The sequence below is a fragment of the Engraulis encrasicolus genome, chromosome 18 (assembly GCF_034702125.1).
Source record: "Engraulis encrasicolus isolate BLACKSEA-1 chromosome 18, IST_EnEncr_1.0, whole genome shotgun sequence".
Classification (NCBI taxonomy): Eukaryota; Metazoa; Chordata; class Actinopteri; order Clupeiformes; family Engraulidae; genus Engraulis; species Engraulis encrasicolus.
Genome location: NC_085874.1, coordinates 44,612,755 through 44,627,754, shown reverse-complemented (window position 1 = coordinate 44,627,754; position 15,000 = coordinate 44,612,755). Strand labels below are relative to the sequence as shown.

The following is a 15,000-nucleotide window of genomic DNA, read 5'->3' as shown; positions in this document are numbered from 1 at the left end:
ACTTATGCAGGCATTAACATTGTATGTATTAGTGCTAATAGATGTATCCCTAAAATAAAGTGTTGCCATAAAATTGTATTGTTCCCTCTAATTTACTGCTTTATTGTGCTCTACTCTAATGTGCTATTTTCACAACCAAAGAACTGGAAGCGCTGTAGGCTACTGTTTGTGTTTAAGTGAATTCCTCGTGAAAGCCGAAAGCCCAACTAGGAAACTCTAACTCCCATTGTCATTGTGACAGCAGCACTCCACAGCACACAAGTCAACACTGCACACTGAGCACAACAAAATTGCATTCATGCCTCACCCTTGCAAGGGGGCAACCCCCAATGGTGCCCGAAAGAGAGCAGTGTGGCAGGACGGTACCATGCTCAGGGTACCTCAGTCATGGAGGAGGATGGGGGAGAGCAGGGATATTGCATCTTGTCCCAATTCTGAATTTTTTCACTTTTGTCCAATCAGGGGGCCCCTGGCAGGTGGGGGCCCCTAGGCTGCAGCCATATCTAGCCTGTGCATTAATCCGGCCCTGGTTATGAATCATCCACAGTCACATAGAGGAAGTAATGCAGTGACCATCCTATTTGCATACCGATATGATGAATGTTGTAAATTCACAAAACTTATTTTACACTTTGCAAGGTCATGCACCTTTTGATCGCTTTGAGATAAAAATCCCTGAAATATGAATCACATTATGCATTATGTATTATGTAAATGAGGGGTGACGTTCTGTTGCTTGACTTTCTAATGTTTAGTTAAACAAAAAAAAGTGCTACGGCTATTATATTACATTACTCTTTGCTTTCGCTTTGCTAGTAAAAAAATGTTTTAATGGTAGTGGAAAGGTAGCAAAACCATGGTCAATTTAACTTAAAAATATCTGTATGAATGAGCCCTATAGAAGGCAGTATGGGAATAAAATGGCAGTAAGTAACAGAAAAAAATGATAATAAAAAAAATGAGCATGGTGCAACTTACGAAACATGTAGCCTACACAAATTTCTCTTAATTCTCTGTTAGAAAGGTTTGCCAGTGAGGTCATTGTGTCTGTGTGTCAACAAAGAGTGTAGAACTTGCAAAGAGCCCCCAATTGTTTGTTTAGCGTAATTAGTCCGTGGGAAGCTTAATTACAGTCAGCCAAGCGTTCTCAAAATGGCTCCATGCCCCCCACTCATGGCCCTCACCTTCAATTGAGGAGGCATGACTGTTGGAACAGATTGCTTGCGGGAGACAAAAGCTGAGGAAATCCTGCTGGACTGTACAGACAAAAAGCGGCGAAAGATTGAATATTTTAACGTTCAATCCTAGGGAGCAAGCAACCAATGTCGTGTTTAGCAAATGTATGTAGACATTGCTTTGGTTACTGCCTCCTAATGATATCCTCATCCAATGATATCCTCCTTCCACTATCCTACTCATCCCACAGTGGGTCAGTTTGAAAACAGATTCATTAACTAGTACTTTGCAAGTTGTCAAATATGTCAACCAGGTAATTGTCGTCTTTATGCTGTCATGTCCTTCAAACCACCCGGCTAATGGGCTTAGGAGGTCAAAGAGCTGACCGCTAACCCGAGGGCTGGGTCAGTCCTTGTCCTCCTGACTGGGTCAAAGTGTCCTTCTGTTAACCCCTTTGTGCAGCACTAATGGCTCTCTGTAATGTCTTGGCAATGTCGTTATGATGTAGTTAAGAGGAGTACCATCACAAATATGTGATTAGAATTTTGCCCAAATTTTGAGTTCTCATTATGATGTCATAATGTCTTTGCGAGATTTTTAACACAGACGTCTATAGGAGCTGTAGAGTGTTCCAGTAAAATTCTAGAAGAACCTCTAGAAATTCCTTACTCCTCAAAGGGTTAAGTATTTTCAGCAAGTGAATAGGGTCGGCGGCAACCCCCCGCTGCAGTAAGAGGCTACGAAAACTAATTAATACACAACGAGACCACGACAATCAGATCAGGTTTACAATTGGGCAGTCATGGGTGAGCGGTTAGGGCGTCAGACTTGCATCCCAGAAGTTGCCGGTTCGATTCCCGACCCGCCAGGTTGGTGGGGGGAGTAATCAACCAGTGCTCTCCCCCATCCTCCTCCATGACTGAGGTACCCTGAGCATGGTACCGTCCCACCGCACTGCTCCCCATGGGGTGCCACTGAGGGCTGCCCCCTTGCACGGGTGAGGCATAAATGCAATTTCGTTGTGTGCATTGTGCAGTGTTCACCTGTGTGCTGTGCAGTGCTGTGTCACAATGACAATGGGAGTTGGAGTTTCCCAATGGGCTTTCACTTTTTCGCTTTCACGCTTTCAATTGACTTTTTGCAAAAGGAGATTGAGAAGCCTGGAAAACATGCTCCTCGCTTGGCGTCTTTGGTCTCTCTGTCTCTCCTTACCACAACGGCCGTTTGTGTGCAGCATAAAAAAGGGAGGGAGATCACAAAGTATCTGAGGCGACCTTGCAGGTGTATTCTCCTAGTACAGATGTCACATTATTCACTGGAAAGAGCTCAGTGACGGGAACAGAGTAACCAGAAACAGAAGGAAAAACGTTTTCTCTAGGGATTATAATTATTTTTACACCCTCCTCAAGACGATGGCTGGTGAGCCAGATGAAAACATGAAAATATTGCTCGGAACAGATAGTTGAGGGCTGTGGGTGGAACCACACTGTTGTCGTTATGGTTCAAATTGCCTCTGCACTGCCTTCGCCAATGCTATGACCAATAAAATGACCATTTTTTGTTAAGCTGGGCTTACACTGTGCGACTTTTGCCACGATTTTGCCCCGATTTGGCACTCGCGCTACTTTTTGGGAGTCGGGCCGATTTCTTGCTCAATCGCAGGTCAATCGTGAGTCTCGCATCGTGCAATCGCGGGGTCGCAAGAAAATCAAAACTGTTTGAAATCCTGGTCGTAAATCGCACAGTTAGAGCAGTGCTACGACCTGATTTGACACTTCCCATGCACAAATTAATAGGGCCGTGCGATTTGCTGTTGAGCGCGACCTCATCTCCACATCAGGTGCGCATGTTCCCTCCTCTGCAGACCGGGGAAACATGCCTGTCGCGTCGGGCAGTGGAAGCATTTGGCTCGCATCCGACTGTCGGCTCATATAGTGTGAGGACGTGAGTCGTGAGATGTGAACTTTTAAATAGTGCAATTCCATCGTGCAGTGTGAGCAGGAGCTTTATACCCACGAGCGAAAATATAGCACAGTGTATGCCCGGCTTTAGGCTTAGTCATTCAGCTGTCTCAACCATTCTGCCAAGGCCTGTCCCAAAGATTCGAACCGATCTTACAAGAACAAGGGCTTGACCAACTTGCCAGTCAAAAATATGGTTTGATCACCAAGCAGGTTTGTCTAGTAATGTTTACTAGGAGGTCTATACTCCAGAAAATAAACGAGATATACAATATGTACGTAATTTAAAGTGTTGATGCTGTGAAGGTTTGTTCTGTACCGTCCATTATAAAGAGCTGATTCATGGTACATTCTCTTTTCAGTGTGTATGTACCAGTTGCCAACTGCTGTGGCAGCCGTGCACTATATCTGTGTCGATGGGAATACTGCACGTGCAAATGATGGAATATTACACTTTCATCCATGGCCAGGGCTCTTGATTACTTTATTCCATATTCTAATATGGCTAGTAAATATGAATCTTACTATCCAAACATACACTCGTCGAAGTGGCTAAGTACACAGTCGAAGTGGCTTTTAAGTTTTCTTTTCTGCCAGCCAAACTGATGTTTTCACACACAGTTGGTTGGCTTGGCTGGTGGGGGTTAATTCAGAACATTCAACTATAAAAAAGATTTTTAAAAAATGCTTTTATTGACTTCAATGAGTCTGACTGGTATCAGCACTATATACTGCAAACGCAATCTGCTGATAATGTTGTGAATAATTTCACATTTTCACCTTAACAATTTCACTGTATTACCTTATCAAATTGACCTGAAAGAACACACAGGAAACAGAGGTAGCATTTAAAATCTGCAAGCAGATTTTATTGTTTAACGGCCAGAGGAGTTACTGCCTGGGAGCAGCAACAAAATCCCAAAGTGTATACAGAAAACAAACCTATTTAAAACAGTCCCAGTCCCCCCAGTCCATGACGTCATCTTTCCTATCATGAATATGTAAAAATATATATGAGAGTCAAATATGGTCTTGTCTCTTCCCTGTTCCGTACTGGCCCCACTGGCGTCGGTCTGTGATGGATAGTTCCACATAGCCTAAACAAGGTCATAGTTCAGCAAAGTGGTCTGGGAGAGAGAGGGAGAGATGTCTCTGAGACGTCACATAAATCAATGAGCAAGGGAGAGAGAGAGAGAGAATAACAGAGAATAACAAGAATCACATTGTATATTTTCAATAATACATGTATAAATGCAGAGAATTTCTTAACATATGTCCCATGTTTTGAATTCCTCCAGGCTGGAGCACACTAAGGCGGTGATCCTGCCAGAGCTGGTGGAGCTGGCGCGGGACGAGGGCAGCACGGTGCGCCTGGCCGCCTTCGACACCATCATCAACCTCCTGGAGATGTTTGACAGCGGTGAGCGCGCACATGCACACATGCACACATGGAACTGTACATATGCAGGCAGTGCCACGCACGCATGCAGGCACACACACATGCACCCACGTGGGCTTGCACACACACACACACACACACACACACACACACACACACATGCAGACACGCACGCAATCTACAACACACACTCCAGTCCACACACAGACACACAGACACACTCACCACAGACACACACACACAGACACACACACACACACAATGTCTTTCTCCTCCTCCTCTCTTTCTCTCTTTCTCTCTCTCTCTCTGTCTCTCTCCCTCCTTGTCTCTCTCTCTCTTTCACACACACACACACACGCACACACACACACACACACACACGCACACACACACACACACACACACACACTCACACTCACACTCACACAGACACACTGACAGAGTGAGTGAATGGCCCGTGTCCGAAGGCAGCCGGTGACAGTGTGGAGGAGAGGGAGAGGAAGGATGCGTTTCAGCTCCGGGGCAGCGTGAGTAACACAAGAGACCCCGAGAGGTGAGAGAGTGAGAAGCAAGCAAGCTGGCCATGGCCAGCCCAACGCACATAGTGCTCCCCTCTGCCCCCCCCCCCCCCCTCCACATTAATCACTATTCTGCAGCGTGTGTGCGGACAGTGTTATTTATAAGCCCCCATCAACCGGGAGTGGTAGTAGCGTAGCGGTGGCCGGATGCCGTCTCTCTCTCAGATTCAGCAAGCCAAGCACGCTGCAGCTGATAAAGGTCCCTGATGCCCACGGAGTTTACATATAACAGGGGTCAAAACTGACTTCAGATCAGCACTGGGGTTATAAATACTGTGCACATGGGTCCGCATAATTAGCCTCGCGCACCATCCTACGTACTTCCGCCAAGACACTTGGCTTCGCACTACGTCTGATACCTGTCCTCCGTGGAGCGATGTTGACCGGCAGGATTTTCGCCGGTGTTCTGACAAACGGTCCAACATTGTAATGTTATCCTATGGTAGGATGTTCTGTCAGACATGTCTGTTAAACGGTCCTACATCGCCATAGATAGACGTCAGACATGTTTGTTCAACAACTTATAAGTTAAATCCTGATTTTTCCGAAAATGCCCTTCCTGCTTCCTGCAATCGCGTCAGATCAAACAAAGTCCAGACCATGAATATGAAATGGAAATGGTAGTATTATGGGATGGTCAGGACCAGGCTACCGCATAATATCACTGCACGACAAAATCTAGAGTAGAGCAGTGGAAAGGCTGGGAAGATCATTGGACACAAACAGCTGCAACTTTCACATGTCTTTCACACGCAAGCCCTAACAAAGGTGGCCCATCAAGTCTACACATCTGAATCTGGACCCCACTCACCCTCTCTTCGCTGTGCTTTCCAGTTGCTGCCACCTGGACGCGGACTTAAAGTCCCAATGCCAAGGAAGAATGGCTACAAGCGACCATTTGCTTTATCAGCTGTTGCCATTCTAAACAAGGAACTTATTATAGTAACAGAGTAGATAAGCTGTATGTGTTCCTCAATAGTCTTTTACCGGTAATATTTTAACTTTGAATTTTGTACAGTAACACAGTGCATAACTCAGTGTAGAAAGCTCTGTTTGCACCTCTTTAGCAGTAGCATTGTACATTTTAAATGGTGTTCAATATTTAACTGGGTGACATGGATAGAGGAATAGGATTTGACTGTATTCCACAGTTTTTATATTGGCGTTTATATATACCATTACACAGATAAAACATGTTGCACACGGCTCACACATGCATGATTGTCCCTGATGCCAACAAGGTTTACATAACATTGGTCCAAACTGACTTCAGATCAGTAGAGCCTGGGTTATATATACAGAGGGAGCTGCACAATATTGCAAAACAAAATGAGGGATGTGATTATTGTATTTCACACATGATTGTCACACATTGGTCTTACCATTCAGTAGTCTTCACCGCTAGACCATAGACTTAAACATGCTTTACAATATGCACTTTAATGTCTTGTATCTCATGATTTACCCTTTGGCCCTAGTGCATTAAATATGCTGTGCATTGTTAAAGTGTTGTGTGTATGATGTGCTGTGGGTGAAATCCTGGTGATTTTCTCTCACCCGTCTCTCACAGCCCTCTCCCCCTCGCCTGTAGATGATCGGACACGCGTCATCTTCCCGCTGGTCAAGACCTTCTGCGAGAAGTGCTTCAAGGCCGACGAGGCAGTGCTCGCGTCACTGTCCTTTCAGTATGGCAAGCTGTGTCACGGCCTCTCAGGTGAGAGGACAGAAGTCTGCTCTGGTTTTTCCTACGAGTTCACCTTCTGTGTGCTTGCTTTCCATTAGGCACACCTAGGAAATTGCCAAGGGACCCGACCAAATCGGTCCCCTCTAGGGGCCCCAACTGTCACACCAGTCGTCGTAACCACACAAAAAAGTAGGCTTGATCTTAATTTGTCACTTATGTAAAGTAGTCGAAGACATATATATGAGATAAAACACTAAAACAGCACCAAAACACAGAATTGTATGTCAATATAAAAACTTTTGAGGGCCCTGTGCTTATATTTTGCCTAGGGCCCCAAAATGGCTAGATTCGCCCCTGGTTGCAATATGACCGGCAGTAGAACTAAAGATACTTGTCTATGGAGTGGTTCCCAGCCTAGGCTGCAGCTACACAGGAAATGCTGCAGTGTTAATGAATCACATTAGAGCAGTGTTTCTCAACCTTTTTTTTAGGCGAGGCACCCTTTCAATTCATGAAAAATCTCAAGGCACTCCAAACCAACAAGCCGTAACATGGCATTGCATCCGATACCACAGACGCATAGAAAAGTAACACATTTGTAGACGTCACACAACCTATGTTCGAAGTTGCAGCTTTATCTCAGACAGGCTATGTGTAGGCAATACTGGGGCAACCTACATTTACTTTATTGCGGGTAAATGGTAGATGAAAGATTCCACCGACTAAGCATTAATTTAGACAAATATGTACCTATTATATTACATTATTTATTTATTTATTTAGGTAAATTTCCCATACCGTCAGCCATGTTTCTGCGGCACCCTGGTTGAGAAACACTGACATAGAGAGTAGGGCCAACACTAATTGTTAAATTTTATCTGTAAGTGTTGTTGAAATATACTGTACGCTGCAAAATTTCCTGTTTATGAATTTGGTGTGCCAGCAACGATTTTACCTAGTTGATATTAATGTCTTGGAGTATGTTTGTGCAGCTTTTACTGTGGTTGGTCACTCCAAATTAATTGCCTAAAGGTCATGCAAGGTAACCAGGCTGCGCCCTCCTAGTGACGCAACACTTTCGGCGGCGATCGAATCGCGATTGCAAGTCTATGATAATTAGGCAACATGCAAGGAGCTTTAGATCAAACAACTATTGAAAACCAATTACCTTTAGACTTACTATAGTCAACGTTTGTAGAGACAGTTATAGACTTTATTTGACTGCTCTATTTACTGATACTATACAATTACAGTGGAAGCAGTAACAGTAGTTAGTCAGTCTGTCTAAATGTATGTGAGGCCCTCAGTCCATTATACACTGTAGGGGTGTCATTGTATAAAATGTCAAGCTCATAAAAATTATTACGGTTTACGGTATTATCGTAGTATTTTTTTTTCATTAATTAAGCCTTTTGATCCTATGGTCGATATTTTTTGCGTGGCTGAATTGACACTGTACATCCTGTAAAGAAGGAGGATCACCGTAGCAACGCAGATGTGGATGTTGAACATTTTTATTTATAAAGGTGTTGGACAAGTACATGAACTAAGCCAGGGGTCCCCAACCTTTCTGGGTCGGAGGCCTACCAAGGGCTACCCGAGGGCTACTGACGGCTACTTGTTTGTTCGAAATCCTCTAGCAATATCTTGACATTCTTCTCAAATCACACTATGATTGAATGATTATATAAAATATAAAATATTCTTGATTGGTTATAAAGAAATAATTAAAAGAAGAAAAACTAAAATCTTAGGGTTATCACTATTTATCATCATCCTTGGTGGGCACCTCAGAAGGTCCTGGAGGGCTACCTGGTGCCCGTGGGCACCACGTTGGTGACACCTGAACTAAGCCCTTCCTTTTGACGTACGGTATTGTTTATACCCAGTAGTGCGGAGGATATGCTGTTTTATACTGTAGTACTATATCCTCTCTGTTCAGCTTGCTTCACGGAGGAGCAGCACCTGTGGTTCCTGGAGTTCTACAAGAAGCTGTGTTTCCTGGGCCTGCAGCATGAGAACGGCCACTGTGAGAGCCAGGCCTACCAGCTGGAGCTGGAGAACAAGTACGCCATGGTGCGCCGGAACTGCGCCTACAACTTTCCGGTAAGTATAAAAGGCCTCTGCCACACAAACTCTGCTACTGTACCTCCGCCACCTGTTGAATTACTGCTGAAGTCTATTTGGTCGGAGCTGTTTGATAACGTCCCATCGCTGAATCCACAGGCCACAGCTTAACTGTTTTTTTGCTGCATTCAAAAGTGCTTTGCCATGCTGATGGAAATGATTTGGGGAGCGCTACAGTGTCTTGTTAATCAATCCGTCAATCAATCAATCAATCAGTCAATAAACTGAACCAAGAAACAATCAATCCACACGCTGAACCAAATTCTTTTATGGCTGTCCATCTCTCTGCTGCTCTACCTTTCTGTTAGGCCATCTGTTGGCTTACGGTATTTCTGTATTCGTGTATATAGTGATGAATCGTTTATGAAAATGAAAATAAAATAGTCATCTACTGTACGTGTTTGCTGGATAACACCAATTGCATCATGGCTACTGGGCTGCAGGGTAAATGGGAGCATAAAGACTGAGTCATGCTCTTCATGCTTTGTGACATTTCGTTTTCACCTTATGTTCACACAGCTGTGAGTCACCCAGTAATCAGTGTTCCTGGTCAACAGGGAAGCCAAAGGGGTCCGTTGTCCCGGCCCCAGGGAGAATGGGGGCCCAGAAGTTGGTTGTCATTACATAGTACGTATTGGGGGGGTGGGGGCTTACAGATGACTTTGTCCTGGGCCCAGCAAAAGCTGTCAGCGGCCCTGCTGGCGAATATCACACCTCAAATGGGGAGAAGTTTCTGTCTGCTTGAATCATGACTGTAACCAGTGCCTGGCCGCTCATGATTTTTTTTATAAATGTCCATAAGCTGTTTGAAAACAAGAGCGGACACAATACTGAATGGATGTAAACTGGCAACAGATGGTGTTTGTAAGAATAGGAAGTGGAACAGAGGCCGGCCTCTCAGGTCAGTGCCCTTCCTTGTTGACTTGGTTTTGTGTGAAATCCGCTGAGCTGACTTTCCTCACAGTGGTAAGTTAACAGCAACGTTGCTCCTGTATATAGTATTCAAACAAAATCTTCAAACAAAATGATCTGTTTTAAATAATAAATTAAGTGAAGCCCTTTATTTGAAAGGTGCATGCAGTACGGTTTTTAAGTCAGCGCCCTTCCTTGTTCACTGTGTTATTAAACCTACTAAACAGAAGTGACCCGCGCTTGTCATATTATTGAAACTGAATTCAGCGCGAGCCGCGAGCCGCTTTCAGAATCTCTCTGCTCTTCAAACAAGCAGTGGCTCTGGTGCACGAAGTACGCAGCCAATAGGCGTAAGGCTACCTTACTCTGACTAACCAATGGCTGTAGGCTACATCATGTCAGGTGTCCATGGGTAATGAAGGAAACCTGGCTGTCGTTGGGTTCATTATAGAAGCAGCGGTTTCGGCGTTCATATATTCCAGTCGGGCGCTACCCGCCAACAGTGTTAATTTCGTCAGCTTTTTTAAATTTAGTCTTAGTCTTAGTCACAATGACGAAAATCAATTTTAGTCTTAGTCAAATTTAGTCATTGCCTTCAAAATGTAGTCGTAGTCTTCGTCTAAATGACGAAAATTAATTTTAGTCTTAGTCAAATTTTCGTCATTTTAGTCAACATTTCACATTTTCGTCATTTTAGTCAAATTATTACACAAATTATTACTAGATAGCCTAGTGCAGCAAATATTCACATTGTTACTAGCTTATTTTCCAGCAAAACCCAAATCAGTCCTGTAAAAGTAATTTCAACAGCATAGAGCAAAGGAGCATTAGACACACACTTCCAGGTGCAGGTTGCGCGCTCTCTCTCTCTCTCTCTCTCTCTCTCGTGCATTAGAAGCTGCTGCGTATTATTTGCTTTTGAATTTGATCACGTAGGCTACAAGCTCTTCTTCACCTGACCGCGTGACTCATAGCCTGCAGATTGCAGGCAGTGGGAAGACCAGACATCCCAATGAAGTCCAAGAAGTTTCTCTGATATTTGATAGTGGCTCCCCGATGGCCGCGAGTCAGATAAAATATTCCTGATTTTAGACTATGCAAGTTCGCGTTATTTCGATGGCAATGCGGGACAGAGAAAGATAATGGCTCGTGCGTCATTCCTGGAATACTTCAAATAGATAGGCCTAACGCGCACTTCGTAGGACGCCCTGTAAACGTCCTGGGGGAAATGTAGGCAGTTGTTCTATGCAGACTGGACGACAGAAAGGACATTGACAAACAATGGTTGAACACTAATGCTGTTTTGTTTGTCGGGATGTCGAGGGTCGAAGCATCTCCAAGTTTAAGCAATGAGTTTTTAGAACGTGGGATGTCTGGGAGACGCTATACGCATCGCATGAAGGGATGTTGGCTGCCTTGGGTCTTTCAGCGTTGCCCTCGGTGGGAACAAGTTTCAATTCTCCGCACTTTAAACCCTGATCGCCCACACATTGATTCTTATCAAAACTACAGTAGCCGTGCCTTTGTTTAGACTACTTAAACAACTTCCCCTGTGGCGCGCGCATCCCTTAAACGTCTCCCGGTGTGTCTGATCTAAATAAATGCATGAATCCGATCTTCATGATTTGCTTGCAAACTGCCTATTCATACGGTTAAACAACCAATATAGCAAACATTACAAAAGAACAGACAACGGACGTCGGCGTATGCGTACGTGTAAGTGGAAAGGAGAAGAGAGGAAGCTCGAGGAGGTTTAAAATGACAGCATCAGAGGAAGATTAGCGCGAGTGACGGTAGCACTATTATCATGACTGCACAAACACACACGTCTTCGTTATGGACAAAAGGGTTGTTGAACATGTTTCAAAATTAACACTTGCCTCAACGTCGACTCTTTTTCTCTTTCTGGGAAACATTTTAGGGTCTAAACTGAACAGGACTCACTGAACTAGGCTACTACTGATTGAGCCGCACCAGCGCCAGGCATTACCAGCAGAGACAAACAGGGCAACAGTGCATAATCTTCTATGAAGTTCAATAAACGATAACAATTACAAATTAATTTTAAACACTACAATTTTTAATAATGTCCATTCGTCCATGGCTTGTAAATTTCGTCTCGTCTTAGTCTCCTTAACGAAAATCAATTTTTATTTTCGTCATATTTTTATGTTCTGGAAGCTATTTTTATGCGTCATCGTCTCGTCATCGTCACGGGAAAAAGGGGCGTTGACGAAATATTTTCGTCATCGTCCTGGTTGACGAAATTAACACTGCCCGCCAAATTGGGGGGTAGATCATTTTCTCCACTAGCCAAAATGAAATTTCACGCGCATTTGGCGGGTTGGCGGGTGTTAATTTAGACCCCTGCTTGCAAGTCAAGTAAAGCTTCTTTGCACAAAAATAGACCTGAAGTGTGCGGATTGTCTTCTTTTCATACAGAAATTTCTACTGAATCCTGCACCTTCTAAACAGATGAGCGGTGGCCTATCAAAACCAAAGAGCAAAAGAACAAAATCAGTAGTCGGGGAGTTACCTGGCTAGACGTACGTATCTGACAGCATGAACAAAACAAAGACATTATACCTGCAGAGCGAGGCCCCATCTACCTCCTCCCAAGCTCTCCGGTGCATCTGGCATCTTGTTGTCTATGTGCATTTGTGGGTAAGTGAGGGAGATGGAAAGAGAGGCAATGATGGAGGAAGAAAGAGAGAGAGAGAGAGAGAGAGATTGTGTCATTGTTATAAATAGAGCAGGATTCTCAGCATATGCTAATTGATTCAGGGAAGGGAACACTTTTCAGTGGCAGGCAGCAAGCATACAGTTTCTGGTAGTGAGTCATTCACCTGCACCAGCACAGCAAATTTCTCTCTCTTAAAGGGGTATGCCACTATTTTGGGGCTAAATACAGTTAAAATTGTTGACTGGGGTTTATTAAGGTGGTAAAGTGTCTTATTTTTCATGTTAAGCGTTGTCTTGTTTTAAGACAAGTTAAAAGAGGGAATATGTCGCTAAGCTAGTGAAAGTCAATGGATCCGTGTAGCATGTAGCCTTTTCCGAGATTCTGGTCATTGTAATGGGGGCAGGTGTTTGTTTACATTTTTTTTTTAAAAACATCTTTATTTATTCCCAAAAACATCCAAAAGGTTATGCAACATCAGCAGACAACTAGCAAACCGCGATACCTTTTGGGGAAATATTTGGAGTTGGCCTGTGTTAAGAAAGTTTTTAATGTAAACAAAATTGACCCCATTAGAATAGCTCAGGTCTCAGAAAGGGCTGCAAAAATGCAGCGTCACCGGGTACTGACAAGTCAAGGGTAGCGTGAGCAATAGAACAGCATATTGAAATTGGCAGAACTGGTCCTTTAAGGCTGGCCCTGTGTGTGTGTGTGTGTGTGTGTGTGTGTGTGTGTGTGTGTGTGTGTGTGTGTGTGTGTGTGTGTGTGTGTGTGTGTGTGTGTGTGTGTGTGTGTGTGTGTGTGTGTGAGCGCGCGCGCATGCATCTGTGCGTGTGGGTGAGACAGGGAGATGACAAATCTGTCAACCACCAGTACACTATTAGCCTTTCGTTCAGCATGTGATTTGGCATGTATTATATCAATCATCATATTAATCATATTAATGAGTGATACATGTTTATGTGATAAAGTCATTTAGTTTGGTAGAACTAAAATAAGAGTTGCTCAGCACCAGGGATGTTCAAACGCATTGCCATGCATGTGTGAATGCCCATGTTAAAATGTGATGAAGTAGCAAGTAAAAGCAAGTAATGGACGGGGTAGGTAAAATGTGCATCCCCACAGGGGAAAAAAACATTATCTTTGAAGAGGTATTCTTGCTTCTGTAAGTTTTCTCAGATTGGCAGCATTTTTTTGTCTTCCTAATTGGAGTGGTCCGTCTAGTGACTCCGTTGTCAACGTCTGATCAAGTCACCATGACAACCATGACCCAAGAGGGTTTTTTTTTACCCTTCAGAATTCTAGCACCAGTTCTAACCGTTTAAACCATAAAATATAACTAAAATTAAACTTCAAATTTCAAGAGAGTCCTTGTGCACAAGCCCTCAGTAATGCAGGTGCAGGTGTCAGGCAGGATAAAGTGAATCAATGAACAAAATTCAAGTTAGTCACCATTTTCTTTCTTTTAAAAGAAGTTTAATTCTAATGAACAAAATTCAAGAGACACCGCACACTGCTTACTTTTCTTCCGAAAAATAAAGTAAAGAAAAGTAAGCAGTGTGCGGTGTCTCTTGAATTTTGTTCATTAGAATTAAACTTCTTTTAAAAGAAAGAAAATGGTGACTAACTTCTGTGTGCTTCATCGTTTGACATTTTTCGTCAGAAATGTCAGGGTAACTCCCCATACGCCACTAAGCCCCTTCTGCGACGCTCAGACAAAATGTCAAGTCATTTTACCCCAAGTTCACAACAAGAGCACAAGCATTTCAAAAGCAGAAGCAATGAGTTAGTCATGAGAAAATGGTAGTGTTTTGGTCTTTCAGATCCATTTACTTCAGATCCATTTAGCTCGCCTGTCCAGGCACTCTTATTTTCCTGTTTCACCAGCCTCTTCCTTCTGCCTCTCTCCTTTTCTGTGTATCTGTCTCTAACTTTATCGCTCTCTGACTGCCTTTGTCTTGTGTTCTCTCTCTCTCTCTATCTCTCTCTCTCTCTCTCTCTCTCTCTCTCTCTCTCTGTCTCTCTCTCTCTCTCTCTCCACCCAGGCCATGATGCTGTTTGCGGACCCAAACCACTTTCTGTCGGAGCTGTATCGCACCTTCTCCAGCCTGTGTCACGACCCTGAGATCTCGGTGCGGCGGACTGCTGCTGAGGGCTTTCACGAGGTCAGGAAACCAGACATATGAACCCTGTCTTTTCCTCAATCTGCCAATGCCCTGCCACAAGCCTACTGTGTGTGTGCATGTGTTTTGTACCGTTTCACTTGGTCAAATTTAGAAAACAAAAAAGCTCCCGCATGCACACTGTCCTCATTTGCAAGTTTATTTGCAACGTTTTGGTCTAGTGACCTTCTTCAAGCAATTCCACCTGTTCACTTCACTTCACTGGGCCGAATTGAAATTACACATAAGATTGCTGTACCACAAATGCATCAGTCATTAGGTAATCTTGATTCATTTACATGTATTTTACCAGTATGACTG

The 15,000-nt window shown here is 43.7% G+C and overlaps 1 protein-coding gene across 7 annotated transcripts in view; it reads left to right on the top strand.

Annotated features, from left to right (window-relative positions):
• The window catches only part of ppp4r4 (protein phosphatase 4, regulatory subunit 4), a 78,847-nt gene that overhangs the window by 33,432 nt on the left and 30,415 nt on the right, over positions 1 to 15,000 (top strand). For 5 of the 7 annotated variants that reach the window (XM_063222540.1, XM_063222544.1, XM_063222543.1 and 2 more), the window contains 4 exons: positions 4,436 to 4,557; positions 6,685 to 6,828; positions 8,741 to 8,904; positions 14,563 to 14,682. In XM_063222540.1, the coding sequence (XP_063078610.1) occupies positions 4,436 to 4,557; positions 6,685 to 6,828; positions 8,741 to 8,904; positions 14,563 to 14,682 (550 nt within the window). The remainder of the gene's footprint in view (positions 1 to 4,435; positions 4,558 to 6,684; positions 6,829 to 8,740; positions 8,905 to 14,562; positions 14,683 to 15,000) is intronic. The other 2 variants (XM_063222541.1, XM_063222546.1) reach the window with 1 other exon arrangement.